The 26,048-nt window shown below is 39.4% G+C and overlaps 1 protein-coding gene and 1 pseudogene across 1 annotated transcript in view; one reads left to right on the forward strand and one right to left on the reverse strand.

Annotated features, from left to right (window-relative positions):
- Nucleotides 1-16,035, forward strand: part of RTKN2 (rhotekin 2) — a 148,718-nt gene extending 132,683 nt beyond the window's left edge. The window contains exon 13 of the mRNA XM_073019113.1: nucleotides 15,845-16,035. Within this exon, the coding sequence (XP_072875214.1) occupies nucleotides 15,845-15,949 (105 nt within the window). The 3' untranslated portion in view covers nucleotides 15,950-16,035. The remainder of the gene's footprint in view (nucleotides 1-15,844) is intronic.
- A 181-nt stretch (nucleotides 16,036-16,216) lies between these two features.
- On the reverse strand, nucleotides 16,217-16,733 carry LOC140712405 (ATP synthase subunit f, mitochondrial pseudogene; annotated as a pseudogene).
- Nucleotides 16,734-26,048: the final 9,315 nt, after the last annotated feature.

Genomic DNA, 26,048 nt, shown 5'->3' on the forward strand with positions numbered 1-26,048 from the left:
AGTAAATGCTAGAAATAAAAATTCTGTAACAGAAATGAAGAAGGCCTTTGACAGGCACATCAATAAGGCCAAGGAGAGAATCAGTGAGCTTGAAGATAAGTCAATATCCTCAAAAACTAGGCCAGGCACGGTGGCTCACGCCTATAATCCCAGCACTTTGGGAGGCCAAGGCGAGTGGATCACTTGAGGCCAGAGTCTGAGACCAGCCTGGCCAACATGGTGAAACCCTGCCTCAACTAAAAATACAAAAATTAGCCGGATGTGGTGGCGTATGCCTGTAATCCCAGCTACTCAGGAGGCTGAGGCACAGGAATCACTTGAACCCAGAAGGCAGAGTTTGCAGTGAGCAGAGATCATGCCACTGCACTCCAGCCTGGGCGACAGAGCAAGACTCCATCTCAAAAAATAAAAGTAAAATAAAAATAAAAAAAGAAATCATGCAAGCAAGAAAAGAGTGTGCTAAAGAAAATTAATGTGTTGAAATAGAACCAAAAACCTAGAATTTCATATCCCAATAAAATTATCTGGTTGGGTCTGGTGTCTCATGCCTGTAATCCCAATGCTTTGGGAGGCTTGAGGCAGGAGAATCACTTAGGCCAAGAGCTCAAGACCAGCCTGGGCAACATAGGGAGACCTTGTCTCTACTAAAAATAAAAATAAAATAGCTGGGTGTAGTGGCACATGCCTGTAGTCCCAGCTACTCAGGAGCCTGAGGTGGAAGGATTGTTTGAGCCCAGAAATTTGAGAGTGCAGTGAGCTGTGATACCACCACTGCACTCCAAGCTGGAGCAACAGAGCAAGATTCTGTCTCTTTAAAAAAAAAAAAAAAAAAAAAATCCTTAAAAAGTGAAGGAGTAATAAAGCCTTCCTCTCATAAATAAAAATTGAGAGAATTTGTCAGCGGTAGGCTTGACTTGTAAGAAGTGTTAAAAGAAGTTCTTCAGAGAGAAGAAAAATGATACAGGTAAAAAACTCAGATCTGCATGAAGAAAGGAAGAGCTTTAGGGAGGGAATAAATGAAGATGATATATTTTCTTTTTCTTGATCTTAATTTATCCAATGAATAACAGTATGTTCAAAATAATAAAGGCAACAGCATAGTGGGTGATTATCCCTTATGGATAAGTGAAATGAACAACAGTGAAACTAAAAAGAACAAGAGGGCCAGGCGCGGTGGCTCATGCCTGTAATTCCAGCACTTTGGTAGGCCAAGGCGGGCGGATCACAAGGTCAGGAGTTCGAGACCATCCTGGCCAAATAGTGAAACCCTGTCTGTACTAAAAATACAAAAATTAACCAGCTGTGGTTAAAATGGGAATATTCTGGTATAAGGTACTTGAACTGCCTCTGAAGTGATACTGTGTTATTTGAAAGTTGTCTGGCTTCAGTTGAAAATGTATATTGCAAACTCTAGGGCAATCGCTAACAATTTTTTTTTTTTTTTTTTTTTTTTTGAGACAGAGTCTCACTCTGTCACCCAAGCTGGAGTGCAGTGGTCTGCAACCTCCGCCTCCTGAGTTCAAGCGATTCTTCTGCCTCAGCCTCCCAAGTAGCTGGGATTACAGGTGCCTGCCACCATGCCCAGCTACTTTTTGCATTTTTAGTAGAGGCAGTGTTCACCATGTTGGCCAGGCTGGTCTTGAACTCCTAACCTCAAATGATCCGCCTACACCGACCTCCCAAAGTGCTGGGATTACAGGCATGAGCTACCATGCCCAACCTAAAAACATTTTTTGAAGAAATATAATTAATATGCTATGACTGGAGAGAAAATGGAATGATATAAAATGTGTAATTAAGGCCGGGCGCGGTGGCTCAAGCCTGTAATCCCAGCACTTTGGGAGGCCGAGACGGGCGGATCACGAGGTCAGGAGATCGAGACCATCCTGGCTAACACGGTGAAACCCCATCTCTACTAAAAAAATATAAAAAAAACTAGCCGGGCGAGGTGGTGGGCGCCTGTAGTCCCAGCTACTCGGGAGGCTGAGGCAGGAGAATGGCGTGAACCCGGGAGGCGGAGCTTGCAGTGAGCTGAGATCAGGCCACTGCACTCCAGCCTGGGCGACAGAGCGAGACTCCGTCTCAAAAAAAAAAAAAAAATGTGTAATTAAAACCAGAGAAGGCAGGACTGGATGGGGTAGTTATACCTGTAATCCCAGCACTTTTGGAGGCTGAGGTGGGAGAGTCACTTGAGCCCGGGAGTTCGAGATCAGCCTGGGCAACATAGAGAGACCTCATCTCTACAAAAAAAAAACAAACTTAGCCTGGCATGACTACGCATCTGTAGTCTCAGCTACTCAAGAGGTGGTGGGAGGATCACTTTAGCCCAGGAGGTAGAGGCTGTAGTGAGCCAAGAGCATACCATTCCACTGCAGCCTGGATGACAGAGCAAGACCCTGTCACAAGAAAACAAACAAACAAACAAAAAAGCAGAGAAGGCAGAAAAAGAATGGAAGATAAAAATCAATCAACTGATCAGTTAATCAAAGGCAAATATAGCATGTTTTAATCCAACTACATCAATAATCACTTTAAATATCATTGGTCCAAATACACAATTAAAAGACTGAGATTCTAAGTGGATAAGAAAACAAGAACCAACTATATGCTGGCAAAAACAATCCTATTTTCAATTTAAAAACACAGATAAATTAAAAATAAAGGAATGGAGAAAGAGCATGCTAACACTAATCAAAATAAATCTAGAATAGCTATTATTAATTTCAGAAAAAGTCATGCTTCAAAGCAAGAAATATTATTAGAGATAAAGAGGAACATGATGTAATGATAAAGGGGTAAGTTATTCAAGAGACATTACAATCCTTAATATGTCCACACCTGCAATGTATTTCTGATGCTGACTTAACACGTTAAGGGCTCAGTCCTCCCCAAATCTCCTGTCACTTCAGACACTAGCTGCAAGCTCCCAGTTTTCAGGCTACCCACACTTCTGATCAAATGGCTACAAATTTGGGGTTCCCACTATCCTCTTAGGCTTGATCATTCACTAGAATGACTTACAGAACTCAGCTGGGCATGGTGGTTTATAGCTATAATCCCAGCACTTTAGGAGGCCAAGGCAGGTGGATCATGAGGTCAGGAGACCAAGAACAGCCTGTCCAAGGTGTTGAAACCCCGTCTCTACTAAAAATACAAAACTCAGCCAGGCACAGTGGCAGGCGCCTGTAATCCCAGCTACTCAGGAGGCTGAGGCAGGAGACTCACTTGAACCCGGGGGGCGGAGGTTGCAGCGAGCCGAGTTTACACCACTGCACTCCAGCCTGGGTGAAAGATTGAGACTCTGTCTCAAAAACAAACAATCAGAAAGAATGACTTACAGAACTCATGAAAGTGTTTTACTTTTGATTGCAATTTTATTATAAAGGATACAAACCAAGACCAGCCGAATGAAGATGCACATGGGTGAGGTCAGGAAGAGTCCCACATATGAAGCTCATTATCCTCAGGACACATCACCCACCCAGCATATCAATGGGATGGAAAGTGCTAACTCAAGCTCCATGTCCAGAGTTTTTATTGGGTTTCACTACATGGGCATGGATGATTGAATCACTGGTCATGTGACTGAACTCAATCTCCAGTCCTCCCTCACTGCACAGAATATTACTATAAAGTTACAGTAATTATGGCAATGTGATTTGGCACAAGGCTAGAAGTGAAGTGATAGAACATAATAGAGAGGTCATAAATAGGCCCACTCATATATAGTCATTGGATTTATAGAAAAGGTACCCCTTTATTCAGTGGAGAACAGTTGGCCTTTTTAATAAATGGTGCTGGAAGACATGTTCATATATTTTTTAAAGTTTCTTAATCATTATTCATGCCATGTGCAAAAATTAATGCAAAATGGATATAGAGTTAAAGCTAAAATTTTCTAGAAGAAAAATATGTGAATTAATGTTAACAATCTAGGAGTAGGAAAAGAATTTTTAAATAGGACACAAAAAGTATTAATCATAAAATGTTAATAAATTGGAATTGATTAAAATTAAGAACTTATGTTTATCAAAAGACTTCATCAAGAAAGTAAATAAAGATTTGAATCCAGATTATATAAAGATTTCCTAAAAATATTAAGAAGACCCCCAAATTATATTGAAAAGCTAGCAAAATATTTGAACAGATAATTTACAAAAGAGGATATCCAAATGACTAATAAGCATATGGACAAGTACTCAACATTATTATTCTTCAAGAAAATGAAAACTAAAACCACAATAAAATACTTGTATATGTCCATTAGAATGACTAATATTATAAAAACTGGAAACACCATGTGTTGTTGAGGATGTGAAACATCTAGAACTTTTAAACATTGATGGGAATGGAGATTATTACTTAATAAAACTATTTGATAATAACCACTAAAGATAAATATACATCTACCCAATGAACTAGAAATTCTACTCCTAGACATATGCCTAAAAGAACTAAATAAATATGTCCACAAATAGTCATATAAAAGAATGTTTGGGCTGGGCACCATGACTCATGCCTGTAATCCCAGGAATTTGGGAGGCCAAGGCGGGCAGATCACGAGGTCAGGAAATCGAGACCATCCTGGCCAACATGGTGAAACCCCACCTCTACTAAAATACAAAAATTTGGCCCAGTGAGGTGGCTCACCCCTGTAATCCCGGGAATTTGGGAGGTCGAGGAGGGCAGATCACAAGGTCAGGAAATCGAGACTAACTGACAGACTAACATCCTGGCTAACACAGTGAAACCCCGTCTCTACTAAAAATACAATAAAAAAAAAAAATTAGCCAGGCATGGTGGTGGGTGCCTGTAATCCCAGCTATTCAGGAGGCTGCGGCAGGAGAATGGCGTGAACCCTGGAGGTGGAGCTTGCAGTAAGCCGAGATCGCGCCACTGCACTCCAGCCTGGGCCACAGAGTGAGACTCCGTTTCAAATAAATGAATAAATAAAAATACAAAACTTAGCCAGGCATGGTGGCACGCCTGTAGTCCCAGCTACTAGGGAGGCTGAGGCAGGGAAATCGCTTGAACCCGGGAGGCAGAGGTTGCAGTGAGCCGAGATTACGCCACTGCACTCCGACCTAGCCACAGAGCAAGACTCCTTCAAAAAAAAAAAAAAAAAAATTTAGGCGAGGTGTGGTAGCCCAGGCCTGTAATCCCACTGCTTTGAAATGCTGAGGCGGGAGAATCACATGAGGCTAGGAGTTTGCAACCAATGTGGGCAACAAAGAGAGAACCTCTCTTACAAAAAAGTAATTTACAAAATTGGCTGGCATGGTGGCTCACATCTGTAGCCCTAACTACTTGAGAGGCTAAGATAGAAGGATGGCTTGAGCCCAGGAGTCTGAGACTACAGAGCTATGATCATACCACTGCACTCCAGCCTGGGTGACAGACCAAGAACCTGTCTCTTAAAAAAAAAAAAATGTTCGTAGCACTTTATTCATATTCATCATGGCCTAAACCTAGAAATCACCTAATGTCCATCAAGAGGTGAATGGATAAATCTTGTGTGGTCAATTTCTATATTCTAGAATATTGTTCAGCAATAAAAAAGAACAAACTATGGGTAGATATAACACCACGGATAAATATCAAAGAAATATGTTGAATGAAAGAAATAGATATAAAATAGTACTACACTTTCATTTCATATTTGAAGTTCAAGAACAGGAAAAACTAATCAGTAACAGTAAGAGTCAGAAGAGTGACTAGCTCTGGGTCAGGGGAGATGACTAGGAAATGACTCTGAGGGAAATTTCTGGTGACGAAACATATATATTTTGATTGTGTTTCAAGTTTGTAGAAACATGTAAAAATTTGTCAGCCTTACACTTAAGATTTGTCTACTATATGATATGTAAGTTATACTTTTTTTTTTTTAGAGACAGGATGTCACTATGTTGCTGAGGCTGGAGTGCAGTGGTATGACCATAGCTTTCTGCAGCTTCAACACCCCTGGGCTCAAGCCATCCCCCCACCTCAGCCTCCTAAGTAGCTGGGACTATAGGCATGAGCCATCATGCCCAGCTAATTTAAAAAAATTTTTCGTGGAGACAGGGTCTTGCTAAGTTGCCCAGGCTGGTCTTGAACTCCTGGGCTGAAGCAACTCTCTCACAAAGAATTGCGTCTCAAAGTGCTGGGATTACAGGAGTGAGCCACTATGCCTTGTCAATACCTCAATTTTAACAGAGAAAACAATTAAACCTGAATGTACTTGTACCTCAAGCTAATAAAGCTTTTCATGCCAGTTATAAAGACAAATGTAACTATCATCAGAGTGAACAGGCAACCTACAGAATGGGGGAAATTTTTCTCAATCTGTCCATCTGACAAAGGGCTAATATCCAGAATCTACAAGGGACTTAAACAAATTTACAATAAAAAAAAGAAAACCATCAAAAAATGGGCAAAGGATATGAACAGACACTCTCAAAAGAAGACATTTATGCGGCCAACAAATATATGAAAAAAAGCTCATCGTCACTGGTCATTAGAGAAATGCAAATCAAAACCACAATGAGATAGCATCTCATGCCAGTTAGAATGGCGATCATTAAAAAGTCAGAAAACAACAGATGCTGGAAAGGATGTGGACAAATAGGAATGCTTTTACACTGTTGGTGGGAGTGTAAATTAGTTCAACCATTGTGAAAGACAGTGTGGTGATTCCTCAAGGATCTAGAACCAGAAATACCATTTGACCCAGCAATCCCATTACCGGGTATATATCCAAAGGATTATAAATCATTCAACTACAAAGACACATGCACACATATGTTTATTGCAGCACTGTTCACAATAGCAAAGACTTAGAACCAACCCAAATGCCCATCAATGATAGACTGGATAAAGAAAATGTGGCACATATACACCATGGAATACTATGCAGCCATAAAAAAGGATAAGTTCATGTCCTTTGCTGGGACATGGATGAAGCTGGAAAGCATCATTCTCAGCAAACTAACACAGGAACAGAAAACCAAACACCACATGTTTTCAGTCATAAGTGGGAGTTGAACAATGAGAACACATGGACACGGGGAGGGGAATATCACACACTGGGGCCTGTCGGGGAATGGGAGACTAAGGGAGGAATAGCATTAGGAGAAATACCTAGTATAGATGATGGGTTGAGGGGTGCAGCAAACCACCATGGCATGTGTATACCTATGTAACAAACCTGCACGTTCTTGGCCAGGCGTGGTGGCTCATGCCTGTAATCCCAGCACTTTGGGAGGCTGAGGCAGGCGGATCATGAGGTCAGGAGATAGAGACCATCCTGGCTGACATGGTGAAACTCTGTCTCTACTAAAAAAAAAAAAAAATTAGCGGGCATGGTGGTGGGCACCTGTAGTCCCAGCTACTCGGGAGGCTGAGGCAGGAGAATGGTGTCAACCTGGGAGGTGGAACTTGCAGTGAGCTGAGATTGTGCCACTGCACTCCAGCCTGGGTGACAGAGCGAGACTCCATCTCAAAAAAAAAAAAAAAAAAAAAAAAAAAAAAAACCTGCACAAACTTAAAATATAATAATAATAATATAATAATAAACTGATAAGAAAGAAACCACAATGTTAATGGCAGTTGTATTGGGTTGGTGGGATTAGAGATTATAGTAGTTTCAAAATGTAGTTGCAAATTCTGTGACACTCTTCACACTAGAGAAAGCATCTGTGCCTCTTCTTTTTGTATGTGGTTAGTCTTGAGACGGCTTTGACCAAAGAGTGTTGTGGAAATGACTCTATGTGAGCACTAATGCTGGTTAATAAAAGCACTTGCACCATCTGCCTTGGTCTCTGGAACCACTCACTCTTGGAGTCCTCAGCTGTAAGAAATTCAACTACCCTAACACTACCTACCATGCTGTGAGAAAGCCCAAACTACATTGACAGGGTCTCCAGTCAGCAGCCCCAAGACAACCCAGCCTTTCAGTCATCTGAGCCCAGGTGCCAATCATGTGAGCGAAGACGCTTCCACCTGAAGATGATTCCAACTCCCAAATGTTCAGTCTTTCTACCTGAAGTTCCAGATATCTTGGAGCAGAAATAAGACATTGCCATATCACCCTGCCTGAATTCCAAAGAATCTACGAGCATAACAAAATGGTTGTTTTATGCCACTAATTTTGGGGTGGTTTGTTATTCATCAGTGGATAACTGGAACAATTGTGATGTTTATTCTTTTTATAGTAATTAGTAAGGAAAAAGTAAACAAAATTTTTAAAAAACAGGACACACTTTCAGAGGCCGAGATGGGCCATCACAAAGTCAGGAGTTCAGGACCAGCCTGGCTAATATTGTGAAACCCCATCTCTACTAAAAATAAAAAAATTAGCTGGGCGTGGTGATGGGCACCTGTAGTCCCAGCTACTCGGGGGGCTGAGGCAGGAGGATCGCTTGAACCTGGAAGGAGGAGGTTGTAGTGAGCCGAGATCATACCACCGTACTCCAGCCTGGCCGACAGAGCAAGACTCCGTCTCAAAAAAAAAAAAAAAAAAAAAAGACACATGGTGTCAGCTGCTTCCCTCAGGAGAACTTTAGATGGGAAGAAAGAAGAAATAGATTGTCTCACCCCAAATGACCTTTCATATAAGATGTATCTAATACCTCCTACCTGCCATCATATAAGAGACACCTAAAGGTATAGGTTCTAAGGTAGAAAGTGCTTGAAGTAGTGGGGGCATGATTTCCTGCTCTCTCTTCATAGGGCTAGCCAAGGATATGATGCATTTTCTAGTTGGAGGGCTGCTTAAAAAAGCCTGGAGTTGACTTCACAATACACTGTATACATAGCACACTTCCCTAAAAAGTCATGGCTCCCTCCAAAACACAACCACAGTTAATCAGAATGTTTGAAAAAGTCAGTTCTACTTAATAAAAGCTTATTAATCCAGGGTTAAACAAAAACCCTCTTTGTGGAAATCTTTCTAATATATATGAGTTTAATTGTTAGGATAATGCTAGCTGCTATAACAAATAAACCCAACAACGTATAGTGACTTGAAACCAATAAAAGTGTCAAGCATTTTTACTCATGTAACAGTACTGGCAGGGTGACCAGGGTGGTGGGCCATCTTTCCTCCATTAAGTCATTTGAAGGCTGTATTACTCTGTTCTCACATTGCTATAAAGAACTACCTGAGACTGGGTAATTTATAAAGGAAACAGGTTTAATTGACTCACAGATAGACGGGCTGTACAGTAAGCATGGCTGAAGAGACTGTAGGAAACTTACAGTCATGACGGAAAATGAAGGGGAAGCAGGCACATCTTACATGGCCAGAGGAGGAAGGGAGAAAAAGCAGAGGTGCTACACACTTTCAAATAACTGGATCTCATGAGAACTCACTCACTATCACAAGAACAGCAAGGGGGAAATCTACCACCATGATCCAATCCCTCCCGCCAGGCTCCTCCTCCAACATTGGGATTACAATTCAACATGAGATTTGGGAGGTGATATAAATCCAAACCACATCAGAGGCCTATGCTGACAAAGGCTATGCCATCTTCAACATGTGGGGCTTCTAAAATCACTCTGGCAGTTTTCTCCATTTCTGCCAATAAGGGGAGGGAAGAGCACCTAAAAGGGCTTATGAGAGGTTTCATTGACCAAGGCATAGAACAGAACACATTTCCTTCTATTGGCTAGGACTTGGTCACATGGCTTTCCCTCATTATTAGTGAGGCTTGGAGAATTCATCTATTTGTGAGCCCAGGAAGAAGAGAAAACAAATTGTGGTAAACATTTAGCAGTCTCTGTGACAATGGATTGTATGTTGACTGCAAAAGTGGATGAACAAAACCGAGCCTCCTTTAAAGCAATATAATCTGGCAGAGTCCCTGGGTTATCATTCTGAACATAGATGCGTATTGTTCAAGAGTTAAGAAAATTAGCATGACTGCATTCCAGTTCTATAAATTTTATCTTTATTCAGCATATTATTGTCATCCACATCTTTTAAAAAATAAAATAAAAAACAAAAAAGCCGAATACGTTTTACACAGCAAGGAACACTCATATATATCATTTTATTGTATCCTTACAACAATCCTGTGCAGTATATGTTTTACTCCCTTTCTTCCATGTTTTGCATATAAAGAAATGAGTCCCAGGGAGTTGAATGACTTGCCCCAAGTAGTGAAGCTAAAACTCTAATCCAGGTCTTTTTATTTCCGAATCCATAATCTACAACCATCTGTAGAGAGTTCTAATTAAGAGATATGAATGGTCAGGGCTCTATCCATATCTCTTTGGGCCTTTCCATTTCAGTGCAAGTCTGCCCAGCTCCAACTACCAGCATCTGCCTCTCTTTGCTTGAGGACTTCCTCTTGCTGCTAGAGGAGCTAAGCCTCAACCAATAGGCATTGTAGTATAAATATCTCAATTTCTTGACCTAGGGGTGAGCATGACTCAAATACATTTTTACACTGACTCCCAGAGTTCCCCAAGAGTCTAGCTCCAGTTAACCTCAGTGATGACTTGCTGGATAATGCACATTTTATTGGCTGCCTTCCCTTCCCTGACTCACTTTCCTGCTCCCTTGTTGGTATTTCCTTCACCTCCCAAATAGACTTTATTTGCACTTAAATGCTTGTCTTAGGGTCTATTTCTGGGGGAACTCTAAGACAATTGAGTTCCTTGGAAACAATGTTTCTTTGCCCTTCCTAGCACTCATTACCATTGCTAGTTTAGTCATTGGGTGTGATCTTAACATTGGAAAACCTTTTTCCTTGTCCACGAAGACATAAATTTTAAAAGATATTAGACAAACCTTGGCCTTTTTGGTTTTCTTTGATATTGAATAGAGATTATTTTTACAATTGGTCTTTTAAAGTTCAAATATCATTCATATGCCACAAAACTTACCATTTTAAATTGTACAATTCAGTGGTCTTCAGTATGTTCACAGAGTTATACAACCATCATCATTGTCTTAGTCTGTTTTCTGCTGCTATAATGCATTACTACAGACTAAGTAATTTATAAAGAATAGAAGTTTATTTGCCTCACAGTTCTGGGACCTGGGAAGTTCAAAGGGCCATATCTGGAGAGAGCCTTCGTGCTGTATCATAACATGGCAGAAGGCATGACATGGTGAGAGAGGGTGAGACTGTGTAAGACAGGGTGGAAATCAGGCTGAACTCATCCTTTTTAGCAGGAACTCATTCTTGCAATAACTAGCCCAGTCTCACCATCTATTAGTGAGCCCAGAGCCTCATGATCTAATTACATTTTAAAGGTTCCACATCTAAATACTGTTACATTGGAGATTAAATTTCTAACAAATGAACTTTGGAGTGGCACATTCAAACCACAGCAACCACTACATAACTCCAGAATCTTTTCGTTACACCAAAAGAAAACCCACACCTACTACTAGTTACTTTCCATGTTCTCCTACCACTAGCCTCTGGCAATCATTTAACTAGTTTTTGTCTGTGTGGATTTGCCTATTCTGCACATTTCATTTAAATGAAATCATTTGACATATGGACTTTTGTGCCAGGTTTCTTTTAATTAGCATATTGTTTTCAAGGTTCTTAAATGTTGTAGCACGTACCCTCTTTATGGCTGAACAATATTCCATTGTATAGATATACATTATATTTATGTATCCATCAGTTAATGCAAATTTGAGCTATTTCCACTTTTGGTTATTATAAATAATGCTGCTATGAACATTTGTGTACAAGTTTTTGTTTGAACACCTGTTTTTAATTCTCTTGGATATATATCTAGGAGTGGAATTACTGGGTTATATGGTAACTCTATGATTAATCTTTAGAAGAATTGGCAGACTGTTTTCCAAAGTGGCTGAACCATTAGACATTTCCACCAGTAATATATGAGGATTCTAATTTTTCCACACCTCTGTCAACACTTGTTACTTTTTTTTTTTTTTTTTGGTTATAGTCATCCTGGGGAGGTTGAAGAGGTATCTCACTGTGGTTTTGATTTACATTTACTTAATGACTAATGGTGGTGAGCATTTTTCAAGTACTTATTATATATTTGTATATATTCTTTGAAGAAATGTTAAAGAATTCTTTGCCCTTTTAAAAATTGGGTTATTTTTCTGTTTTTGTTGAATTATCAGAGCTTTTTATATATTGTGGATATTAGACTTTTATCAAATATTTTGGTTTGCTAAAGTTTTTCCTCATTCTTGAAGTTGTCATTTTACTTTGTTGGTAGAATCTTATGTTTTCTTCCAAGAGTTTTATACTTTTAGCTCTACATTTAAGTCTTCGATCTATTTTGTGTTAATTTTTGTATATGGTGTGATGTAGGGCTTCAACTTTATTATTTTGCATGTGTATATTCAGTTGTCATAGCATCATCTGTTGAAAAGACTCTTGTTTTCCCCATTGAATAGTTTTGGTATCCTTGTCAAAAATCAGTTGGGCCTGGCGCGGTGGCTCACATCAGTAATCCAAGCACTTTGGGAGGCCGAGGTGGGTGGGTCACTTGAGGTCAGGAGTTCAAGACCAGACTGGTCAATATGGTGAAACTCCATCTCTACTAAAAATAAAAAAATTAGCCAGGCATGGTGGCAAACGCCTGTAATCCCAGCTACTTGGGAGGCTGAAGCAGAATTGCTTGAACTCGGCGGGCGGGGGTTGCAGTGAGCCAAGATCACGCCACTGCACTCCAGCGTGAGCAACAGAGTGAGACTCTGTCTCAAGAAAAAAATCAATTGACTGTAGATGTATGAATTTATTTCTGGACTCTCAACTCTATTTCATCAATCTATTTGTCTGTCCTTATGCCAGTACCATACTCTCTTGACACTGTAGCTTTGTAGTAAGTTTTGAAATCAGGAAGTGTGAGTCCTCCAACTTTGCTCTTTTTTTTTTTTAAGATTGTTTTAGCTATTCTGAGTCCCTTGTGTTTTCGTCACAGCTGGAGTTCCTTAATGTCTCCTGAAGAACTCTCTAGCATGTACTGTCCTAGCTGAGAAAACCTGAGTCCCTGTATTTTCTAAGAGTAGCTCTTATAATTAGGTAGGAATTATGTGGCCCCAAATATCTGCTTCACTGGCAGAAACTTAATTATTATACCTTTATTTCTTTAACTCAGAGACTTTTGAAGGACCACAGGAGCCAATCAGGCCAAGGCACAAAGGGAATTCAGGCAATAATCCTGCTGAAGGGTTCAGAGGCAGTCTTGTTAGCGTCACAGATTTCAGAGGCACCGATTTCAGAGCTCTACCACTGCTTTCTGTGTGCCTTTGGGTTATGTACTTATTTAAAGTTCAGTGTCTTCATTTTAAAAATAGAGATAATAATATCTACCTCTCAGAATTATTACGATGATAAATAGGATCATATATTTTAAGTGCGCGACAGAGTAGCAGAAGGAAGACCTTGAACTATCTTTTTAAAACTGACTGCCTTGTTCAAAGCCAGATAAGCTCAAGGGTCAGGAAGTGGGACCTATGTGTGTACCAGGAGCCCTCGCGGGCCAATGTCTAGACAGGCTTGTGTGCCCTGAGAGGCCCCTACTATAGGGACTAGAGCCAGGGAAACTGTGGGCAGAAACAGAGGCAGAGGTGAGCAAAGGAAAAGGAAGAGAGCTTCCTTCTAGAAGGTTCAGAGTTAGGAAAGATGCAGGGAGGGGGAAAGGTGATGTGCCCTTTGAAACCAGATTGGAAAAAAAAAAGAATTCAGGAGCACTGGAGAAGGAAGATCAATAAAGAGCCTTCTGCCTTCTGAGTTCTTCTTACCCAAGAAAAATGTTAGCAATGAAGGCTTACACCAACACATATCAGACGCTTTGGGGTTTTGCTTGTCTTCCTCAAGTACTATATTATATAATCTTATGTGAACTGTAGGAGGAAAATCAGGTTAATGTTGATTTTGGTTTACATCTTCATTTATTCACTGGAACTTGCCTGGGATCTGACACTTACTTAAAGGCCTGGCTCATGGCTAAGCCTAGCTTTGGATTCTTGTGAGACCACACATCACCATTTACTTACTGAACACAGCAGTGAGCACTCAGCTCTCCTTCTCCAGTAGGCCACATCTCCTGATACAAAAGCTAGATTTGGGTTTGAATGTGATGCAAGCTGCCTGAAAGCCTTGAGAGGTGTCCTAATGATAGAAAACTGCATTTCGGCTCATGCTAACACCCATTTACTTTTATTGCAGTTACAGAGATGTATCAAGGAGTCTGAATCTGCGTCTGGTCTCAATAGGAAGAATTAGTATTGATTAGCTTTGGGAATGGTGGCATAGAGTTATAAGTATAGGGCATGATTGGCCATTCTGGGACCATACAAGAAAATGCTTATTAAATTGATAATTAGGCTGGGTTCAGTAGCTTATGCCTCTAATCTCAGCACTTTGGGAGGCCAAGGTGGGTGGATCACTTGAGGCCAGGAGTTCAAGACCAGCCTGGGCAGCATGGCAAAATGCTGTCTCTACAGAAAATACAAAAATTAACCAGACATAGTGGTGTGCGCCTGTGGTCCCAGCTACTTGGGAGTTGCAGGGGGAGGAAGATCCCTTGAGCCCAGGAGGTCAAGGCTGCAGTGAGCCAAGATCGTGCCACTACTCTTTAACCTGGGTGACAAAGTGTGACCCTGTCTCAAAAAAAAAAAGATAATTAACATGCTGTTTATTCCATTAAAAATACGAAGAACACAAAGTTTAAAAGATGTATGTACCCTCAGGTTCCAAGGCAACAGCTGCTATGCCCACACTAGACCCAATGAATTCCTGGGGGAAAGAGGGTTTTGGAAAGAAGAGTTTCCCTCAGCAAGTAGAGAAGGTGCAGGTCTATGCTCTTTCACTTGAAAGCAAATTCCTCTCATCTTGTATTTCATTTCTGAAAAGATTCAGTGAAAAAAGAAGTTGTTTATATGCAATTAATTGAGTTTTTGAAAGTTTATCACCTGCTTTTTTTTTTTATTTTTGAGACGGAGTCTTGCTGTGTCACCCAGCCTGGAGTGCAGTGACGCCATCTCTGCTCACTGGAAACTCCACCTCCCGGGCTCAAATGATCCTCCTGCCTCAGACTCCCAAGTAGCTGGAATTACAGGTGCCCACCACCACGCCTGGCTAATTTTTGTATTTTTATATTTTACTTCTTTTTTTTTTTGTTTGTTTGTTTGTTTTTTAGGTGTTTCACAATGTTGGCCAGGCTTGTCTCAAATTCCTGACCTCTGGTGATCCATGCACCGCAGCCTCGCAAAGTGCTGGGATTACAGGTGTAAGCCAGCACGCCTGGCCTCATTTTGTTTGTTTTTTGTGGCAAAATATATATTTTTAAAAATTACCATTTTAATCATTTTTACATCTGCATTTCAGTGACATTAACTGAACCATCACCACTGTCCATCTCCAGTACTTTTTCATCTTCCATCACCAACATTCATCTCTAGAAAACTGTCAACTTCCCAAACTGAAACTCTGTAGCTACTAAACAATAACTCCCCATATCCTGCTTCTTCCATCTCCTGACAATCACCACTCTACTTCCTTTTGAATACCACACACACACACACAGATATGTGTATATATGAGGGTGTATATATACACATATATATATAATATATATATACCTTCATATAAGTGGAGTCATACAATATTTGTTATTTATGTTTAGCTTATTTCACTTAGCATAATGTCCTCAAAATTAATCCATGGTGTAACATGTGTCAGAATTTCCTAAAGTTTTTAAGGTTGTATAATATTCCATTGTGTATATATACAACATTTTGTTTATCCATTCATCCATTGATGGATACTTAAGTTTCTTCCACCTTTTGGTCATTGTGAATAATGCTATTATGAACAGCGATTCAAGTTCTTGCTTTTTTTCTTTTTTTCAGACGGAGTCTCTCTCTCTCGCCCAGGCTGAGTGCAGAGGCGCAATGTCAGCTCACTGCAACTTCCGCTTCCTGGGTTCACACCATTCTCCTGCCTCAGCCTCCTGAGTAGCTGGGACTACAGGCGCCCACCAGCACGCCCGGCTAATTTTTTGTATTTTCATTAGAGATGGGGTTTCACCATATTGGCCAGGATGGTCTCTATCTCCTGACCTCCTGATCTGCCCGTCTCGGCCTCCCAAAGTGCTGGGATTACAGGCGTGAGCCACCGCGCCCAGCCACTTTTACTTTTGTTTTTGGATTTATACCCAGAAATAAAATTACTGTATTATATGGTGATTCAGTGTTTAATTTTTTTGAGAAACCAATATCCTGTTTTCTTTTTTTTTTTTTTTTTTTTTTTTTTTTTACCAGTCATCTTTTATTTGGAGGTTAATTCCCATTAGGACATGAAAGGATTCAGCAACGATCGAGATTGTGTTCCTCACAGAGTGGCTCAGGCCAAGGTCATGGGGTCAGGGGGTGGTGCATAGCGTGTCCTCTTCAGTGGTATTTGCGGTGCCGCTCGTGCTTGAGATGCTTGTAGGAAATGCTGTAGTTGAAGAGCACGTAGCATGCCAGCACCATGGTAATCCCCGAGATGCTCCCCTTCTTCACGTTAATGTACTTGTTGTAGTACCGGTAGTAACCTCTTCGAAATGCTCCGAGAATGCCACTAGGGCTGAAGTCCCACGTCAAGATCCAGTTTGGCAGCTCCCCCAGTTTGACCTCCAGAAGTTTCTTGTCCTTCACTGGTACGACTGACGCCATCTTGGAGTCCTGGTGTCCCAATATCCTGTTTTCTATAGCAGCAACACCATTTCCCATTCCCACTAGCCATGCACAGGGTTCCAGTTTTTTACCAGCACTTATTTTCTGATGTTTTTGTTTTTAATAATGGCCATTCTAATGGGTTTGTGGGGGGATTAAATATCAGTGCACAAGGGTTCAATTTTTCAGCAACACTTGCTATTTTCGTGTATGTTATTATTGTTAATAACAGTCATTCTAATAAGTTTGCTTGTGGAGTGGTAAAGTTCATAGTTGTTTTAAAAATATTGTGGAAAATCCAATGCAATAAGATATTTTTGTATATAATTTTTCTTCTCCTTAATTTTTGAAATATCATGTTATCATTCTTTGGGTAAAATACTGGGTGGAGCATACTCTCTCTATATATATATACACACACACACACACACATATTTATATATATACACATATATATTTATATGTATATATATATTTATTTTTTAAATGCTTAAATTTTATTTCCACATAGTAGTATCTAAGCAGACAGTTCCAGCAGCTTTCAAGAACAGGCACAAAGAATGACCCTGAGATAATTCCATGTGTCTCCCAAGTTCCTCTGAAGGCCAGGAGAAAATGTATCCTTTCAGGAGGTTTTCTAAATGCAGAGCTCGGAGTGTTGGCTCAGAGGTAGGTAGGCATTAACCTCCCTGCCAGAACAGGGAGCCCTGGTTTGATGATGAAACTTGTGTTTACGGGGCAACTTGTCATCTGAATTACTGAGGAACTGGCATTTGGACAAAGATGCATAAGACATGGCCTCTGCCTTCTGGGAAAGCAGCCAGTTGGATTAGATTAAAAGAGGTAGGTTGAAAGAGTAGTCCAGGTTACTGGAGAGAAAGGAAATGCTGTGGAGCTTCTGAGGGCTCTCCTCAGGACTATGATCATCTGGGAAGGCTACCTGCAGGTAGTGGGACACATTTGGGACCTTGAGGACTGAGTAGGTCTGAGAGGAGTGTGGTATAATGAGGAGTGGGGAATATTTCTGGGAGGAAAAAGAGCCCAAGGAAAGGGAGGAGAAAATAAATCTGAGCTATTCACATGTGCTTAGGGGATTAAGGACTGACCTAACCAGTGTCCCAGACCCCAGCCAGGCTGCATCACAGCCTCCACAAACAAGTGAAGCCCAGGCCACTGAGGGATTTGCAGAACTGCCAATTTTGCTTATAGTTGAAGAAATCATACGGATACTACACTACTGTCCTCACCCAGAACCAAAGTCAAAGCACTCCACCCAATGGAAACTATAGGACATATCTACAGTAAAAGGTTTTCACCTATGAAACCTACTCCATAGGCCAGGTGTGATGGCTCATGCCTGTAATCCCAGCATTTTGGGAGGCCAAGGCAGGTGGAACACCTGAGGTCAAGAGTTAGAGGTCAATGTGAAAAAACCCTGTCTGTACTAAAAATTCAAATATTAGCCGGGCGTGGTGACACATGCCTGTAATCCCAGCTACTTGGGAGGCTGAGGCAAGAGGATCACTTGAACACAGGAGGCAGACGTTGCAGTGAACCGAGAGATTGCGCCACTGCACTCCAGCCTGGGTGGCAGAGCGAGACTCCATCTCAAAAAAAAAAAAAAAAAAAAGAGCTACTCCATAAAATTGGAAGAAGCAACTGTTCCACCAGATCTGCAATATAGACATAAGGACACAAGAAACATGAAAAAGCAAATAAATATTACCCTTCCAAAGAAACACAGTAATTTTCCAGTAACAACATCCCTGCAAAGGTAACCCATGAAATACGCAAAAAGAAATTCAAAACAATGGTCTTAAGCAAACTCTGCAAGATGAAAAAAAAAAAAAAAACAGATAAGCAATTCAAGAAATTAGGAAACAAATTTTAATCTGAATGAGAAACTGAACAAAGAGATAGATATAAAAAAAGAACCAAACAGAAATCCTGGAAATAAATAATTCAGTTACTAAAATAAAAGTACAATTGAGAACTTCAACAATAAATATCTATTATTTCTAATTTTAGAAATTAGAAATTAGAAAGATTTTCTAAACTTGAGGACAGGTCTTTTGAAATAAGCCAGTCAGACAAAAAAAAAAAAAAAGTTAAAGAATGCCAACACAATATGTGAGACACCATTAAGCAATCAAATATTCATATTTTGGGAGTTCCAGAAGGAAAAGAGATGAGATAAGGAATAGAAAACCTATTTAATAAAATAATAGCTGAAAACTTTTCAAGTCTTGAGAATGATATAAACATCCAGATACAGAAAGTTCAACAATCCTCAAATATGTTCAACCCAGAAAGTTTCTCTCTGAGGCACATTATGCTTAAACTGTCAAGAGTCAAAGAGATTTCTAAAAACAGCAAGAGAAAAGCATCAAGTCTCACATAAGAGAATACCTACTAGACAATCAGTAGGTATCCCAGCAGAAACTTTACAAGCCAAGAGATAATGGGATTATATATTCAAAGAGATGAGAGAGAGAGAGAGAGAAAAAAAAAAACAAAACACAGTGGCCAGGAACACTATATCCACCAAAGTTAGCCTTCAGAAATGAAGGAGAAATAAAGTTTCTCCACATACAAGCAAAAACTGAAAAAAATTGTCACCACTAGACCATATCTACAAGAAATGCTGAAGGGAGTCCTACATTTGGAAGTGAAACGAGGATGTCTACCATCATGTAAATCCATGAAAATAGAAAACTCACTGGTAGAACACACACACAAATCTGAAAGAGAAAGAACCAATATTACCACTACAAAAAAACCGCTAAACATCAAAGATAAACAGTGATGGAGAAAGAAAGGAACAAAAGATATGCAAAACAACCAGAAAGCAATCAACCAAATGACAGGAGTAAGTCCTCACCTGTCAGTAACAACTTTAAATGTAAACAGTTTAAATTTCCCAGTTTGAAAATATAAACTGGATGAATGGATTAAAAAAAAAAAAAAAAAAAAGACCCAACTATATGCTGCCTAGAAGGCACTCACTTCACTTGTAAAGACACAAATAGACTGAAAGTAAAAAGGGATTCCATGTGAAAGGGAACCAAAAGAGAGCAGGAGTAGCTATGTCTACATAAGACAAAAGAGACTTTAAGTCAAAAAAACATAAAGAAAGACAAAGATGGTCATTATATAATGATAAAAGGATCAATTCAGCAGGAAGATCTAACAATTGTAAATATATATGTATCCAACACTAAAGTACTCAGATATATAAAGCAAATATCATTTGAGCTAAAAGAAGAGATAGACCACAATACAATAATGACTGTGGACTTTAGCATCCCCCTCTTATCATTAAACAGATCGTCTTGACAGAAAATCAATGAAGAAACATTGGAATTAAACTACACTACAGACCAAATGAACCTAACAGATATTTGTAGAACATTTCATCCAATAGCTGCAGGTTACACATTCTTCTCATCAGTACATGGAACATTCTCCAGGATTGCCCATATATTAGGGCAAAAAAGAAGTCTCAACAAATATTTACAAATATAAACTATATCAAGTATTTTCTCAAACTACAATGGAATAAAACTAAAATAAATAACAAGTATAACCGAAAACTGTACAAATACTTGGAAATTAAACAAAATGTTCTTGAACAATGAGTGAATAAATTAAGAAATTAAGAGGGAAATAAAAAAATTATTGAAACAAATGAAAATAGAAACACAACATATCAAAATTGATGGGACCTAGCAAAAACAGCACTAAGAGGGAAATGTATAGCAATAAATGTCTACATCAAAAAAGTAGAAAGATTCTAAATAAGCAACCTAATGATACACCTAAAGGAACTAGAAAAGCAAGAACAAACCAAACTCAAAATTAATAGAAGGAAATAAATAAACATCAGAGCAGAATTAAATGAAGTAGAGAAAAAAAATTACAAAAGATCTAAGAAGTCAAAAATTGGTTTTTTGAAAAGATAATCAAAATTGGCAAATTATTAGTTAGACTAAAGAGAAAAGAGAGCTGATCCAAATAAATAAAATCAGAAATGAAAAAGCAGATATATCTGGCATTATCACAGAAATATAAAGGATCACCAGAGATTATTAAGAACAGCTATACACCAACAAACCAGAAACCTAGAAGAAATGAATAAGTTCCTGGACACATATAACCTACCAAGGTTGAACCAAGGAGAAATAGAAAATCTGAAGAGACTAAAAACAGGTAACAAGATTAAATTAGTAATAAAAAGTCTCACAACAAAGAAAAGCCCAGGATTGGATGGGCTTTTGTGCTGAATTCTATGAAACTTTCAAAAAAGAATTAACATCAATTCTTTTCAAACTACTCCAGAAATTTGAAGAGGAGAGAATTCTTCCTAACTCATTCTGCAAAGCCAGCATTACTATAATATCAAAACCAGAGAAGAAGATCTTGTACTTGATAGCACAACAGGGTGACCATGGTCAACAAAAATTTACTGTACATTTAAAAATTACTAAAAGAGTATAATTGGAATGTTTGTAATACAAAAAAATGATAAATGCTTGAGGTGATGGATATACCACATACCCTCATGTGATTATTATATATTGTATGCCTGTATCAAAATATCTCATGTACCTAATAAATATATATACCTACTATATACCCATAAAAATTACAAATTTAAAAATCATGCTGGGTATGATGGCTCATGCCTATAATCCCAGCACTTTGGAAAACTGAGGCAGGAGGACTGCTTGAGCCCAGGACTGTGAGACCAGTCTGGACAAGATGGTGAAATCCTATCTCTACAAAAAAATTTTAAAAATTGGTTGGGCGTGGTGGCTCATACCTGTAATCTCAGCACTTTGGGAGACCTAGGAGGGCGGATCACGAGGTCAGGATATCGAAACCATCCTGGCCAACATGGTGAAACCAATCTCTACTAAAAATACAAAAATTAGCTGGGCGTGGTGGCATGCACCTGTAATCCCAGCTACTCAGGAGGTCGAGGCAGGAGAATTGCTTGAACCCAGGAGGCAGAAGTTGCAGTGAGCTGAGATCATGCCACTGCACTCTAGCCTGGCAACAGAGTGAGACTGCATCTCAAAAAAAAAAAAAAAAAAAAAAAAAAAAAAAAAAAAAAATTAGTTGTGCATGGCACGGTGGTGCATGTTTGTAGTCCCAGCTACTAGAGAGGTGGAGGTGGGAAGATCTTCTGAGCCTAGGAGTTTGAGGATACAGTGAGCTGTGACTGCACCACTGCATTCCTGCCTGGAAGAGAAAGTAAGACCCCATCTCTAAAAACAAAACAAAACGAAAACAAACAAACCAGACAAGAACACAATAATAACAACAACAGCGATAGACCAGTACCCCTCAACAAAATACTAGCAAACCAAATCCAGCAGAATATAAAAAAGATCAAGGGGGATTTATTTCAGGAATGCAAAGATGGTTCAACATATACAAATCAGTACATGTGATACATCACATCAACAAAATGAAGAACAAAAACCATACAATCATCTCAATAGTCACAGCAAAAAAGCATTTGATAAAATTCAACATCCCTTCATGATAAGAACTCTCAGCAAATTAATTATAGAAGGAACATAATACAATAAAGGTCATGTATGACAAACCCACAGCTAACATCACACCAAATAGAGAAAAGCTGAAAGCTTTTCCTCTAAGAACTGGAACAAGACAAGGATGCCCACTTTCACCACTCTTATTACACACAGTGTTGGAAGTCTAGCTAGAGCAGTTAGGCAAGAGAAAGAAATACAGGGCATCTAAATTTGCAGACAACATAACCTTATATAGAGAAAATCTTAAAAACTCCACCCAAATATTTGACAATAGATAAGCAAATTCAGTAAAGTTACAGGATACAAAATCAACATAGAAAAATCAGTAGAATTGTTATATACCAATAATGAATTAGCTGAAAAAGAAATCAAGAAAGCAATCCCATTTACGATAGCTACAAAAACAAAATCAAATACCTAGGAATAAATTTAATGAAGAAGGTGAAGCATCTCTATAATGAAAACTGCAAAACACAATGAAAGAAACTAAAGAAAACAGAAAAAATGAAAAGACATCCCATGTTCATGAATTGAAAGAATTAATATTGCTATAATGGCCATCCTACTCAAAGCAATCTACACATTCAGTGCAATTTGTATCAAAATACCAATGACATTCTTCAAAATCCTAAAATTTATATGGAACCACCAAAGACCTTAAATAGCCAAAACAAAAAACAACAACAACAAAAAAAAAAAAAGAGAGAGAAGAAAAAAAGCTGTAGGCATCACACTACCTGACTTAAAAATATACTACAAGTTATAGTAACCCAAACAGCATGGTATTGTTATTAAAACAGACACAAAAACCAATGGGAGAATATAGGAACCCAGAAACAGATTCACATATTTATAGTCAGATGATTTTCACAAAAAGTACCAAAAACTTACATTAGGAAAGAACCACCTCATCAATAAATGGTATTGGGAAAACTGGATATCCACATGCAGAAGAATGAAACTAGACCTATATCTCTCACCATATGTATAAAAAGAACTACTAAGAATGGATTAAATACTAAATGTAGGACCTGAAACTATAAAACTACTTTAAGAAAACACTGGGAAAATGCTATAAAGCAGTAGTCTGGGCCATCATTTTATGGGTAAGACTTCAAGAGCACAGGCAATCAAAGCAAAAATAGACAAATTGTGTTATTTCAAACTACAATGTTTCTGCACAGAAAAAAAAAAAAACAACAGTCAACAGAGTGCAGCAAAAACCTGCAGAATTGGAGAAAATATTTGCAAACTGTTCATCTGACAATATCCTGAGTACATAAGAAATGCAACCAATAGCAAAGACAAGCAAAAAAACAAAAACAAAAGCCCTACAAATAATCAGATTGGCAAATGATCTGAATAGATTTTTCTCAATAGAAGACATACAAATGGCCAACATGTACATGAAAAAATGCTCAACATTACTAATTATCAGGGAAAAGCAAATCAAAACCACAATGAGATATCTTCTCACCCCAGTTAGAACAGCTATTATCAAAAGACAAAAAAAAAAAACAAAAACAAATGCTGGTGAGGATGCAGAGAAAAGGGAACTATTATACTTTGTTAGTGGGAATGTAAATTAGCACAGCCATTATGGAAAAGAGTATGGACAGTCCTCAAAAACCTAAAAATAGAACTACCATGTGATCCAACGATCCCACTGTTGGGTATTTATCCTAAGGAAGGGAAATCAGTATATTGAAGAGATATCTCTTCCCCTATTTTTATTGATTGATTGATTGATTGATTGATTGAGAGATGGAGTTTCCCTCTTGTTGCCCAAGCTGGAGTGCAATGGCGCAATCTCGGCTCACTGCAACCTCCGCCTCCCAGGTTCAAGTGATTCTCCTGCCTCAACCTCCTGAGTAGCTGGGATTACAGGCACGTGCCACCATGCCCAGCTAAATTTTTTTTTGGTATTTTTAGTAGAAATGGGGTTTCACCATGTTAGCCAGGCTGGTCTCGAACTCCTGACCTCAGGTGGTCCACCCGCCTCGACCTCCCAAAGTGCTGGGATTACAGGCGTGAGACACCGTGCCTGGCCATGCACCCCTATTTTTATTGCAGCACTATTCACAATAGCCAAGATATGGAATCTACTGAGTGTATGTCAATACTGGATATAGACATGGAATAGATAAAGAAATTTATACACACACACATACACAGACACACACACAGAGACACACACACAATGGATTATTCAGCCACTAAAAAGGATGAGATCCTGTCATATGCATCAAAGTCAGGTCCAAAGAAATAAATACCACATGTTCTCTCTCATATGTGGGAGTGAAAAAACTTGAGCACATTGAAGTAGAGAGCAGAATTGTGGTTAGAGGCTGGGAAAGATAGTGGGGAGGAGAGGATAGGGAGGCGTTTGTTAACAGATACAAAATTATAGCTAGATAGGAGGAATGAATTCTAGTATTATATTGCACTGTAGGGTGACTATAGATAAGAATAAGAATAATCTATTGTATATTTTCAAATAGCTAGAAGAGAGAATTTCTTTTTTTTTCTTTTTGAGACAGAGTCTCACTCACTCTGTCACCCAACTTGGAGTGCAGTGGCACAATCTTGCCTCATGGCAGCCTCTACCTCCCCGGTTCAACTGATTCTCCTGCCTCAGTCTCTCGAGTAGCCTGGGGTTACAGGCATGCACCACCACACCTGGCTAATTATTTGTGTGTGTTTTTTTGTTTGTATTTTTAGTAGAGACAGGGTTTCACCATGTTGGCCAGGCTGTCTCGAACTCTTGACCTCAAGTGATTCACCTGCCTCAGCCTCCCAAAGTGCTGGGATTAGAAGCGTGAGACACTGCGCCAAGACAGGTCTGAGACACCGCACCCACCTCTCGCCCAGCCTGGAAGAGAGAATTTTGAATGTTGCCAACACAAACGAATGATAAAAGGTGATACATATGCTAAGTACCCTGATTTAATCATTACACTTTGTATACATGTATTGAGATATCACTCTCTATCCCATAATGTCTACAATTATTACACACCAATTAAAAATAATTTTTTAAAAAATCTGAGCTATTTAGAGACTCTTTATAAGGTTGTTTAAAAATCAATCAATAAGAGGACCATTGACATTACCTTCTTTCAAGGGAGAGGTTTTTGAGCAGAGGCGTGATACCATCTATCTATTGTTTAAAAGGAATGTTCTAGTAGCAGGCTATGGATCTGACAGAAAGTAGAGAGAAGAAATAAGAGAGCATTGGTATTCTGAGGCGAGGCGCGGTGGCTCACACCTGTAATCCCAGCACTTTGGGAGGCCAAGGCAGGCAGATCACTTGAGGTCAGGAGATCGAGACCAGCCTGGCCAACAATGGTGAAACCCTGTCTCTACTAAAAATACAAAAATTAGCCAGGTGTGGTGGCAGGCGCCTGTAATCTCAGCTACTCGGGAGGCTGAGGCAGGAGATTCACTTGAACCCAGGAGGCAGAGGTTGCAGTGAGCTGAGATTGTGTAACTGCACTCCAGCCTGGGTGACAGAGTGAGCCTACTTCAAAAAAAAAAAAAAAAAAAAAGAGAGCGAGCGAGCGAGCCTTGGTATTCTGAGATGAGAGGCTCTAAACTTCAGACTAGGCTGTCAGTAACACTAAGCACTTCTGATAAACATGCCCCGACCCCAATTTTCATATATTTATTAGGTTGGTGCAAAAGTAATCACGGTTTTTCCATTGAAAGTAATGGAAAAAAACCACGATTACTTTTGCACTAACCTAACACTTCGCGTTCCTGATACCTGGCATTTAGGCCACTAGCCTCACAGCCCAGGCCTGGCCTCTGATGAGCCAGGGCTGCTGGGTGCA

Source organism: Chlorocebus sabaeus, chromosome 9, assembly GCF_047675955.1.
Source record: "Chlorocebus sabaeus isolate Y175 chromosome 9, mChlSab1.0.hap1, whole genome shotgun sequence".
Lineage (NCBI taxonomy): Eukaryota > Metazoa > Chordata > Mammalia > Primates > Cercopithecidae > Chlorocebus > Chlorocebus sabaeus.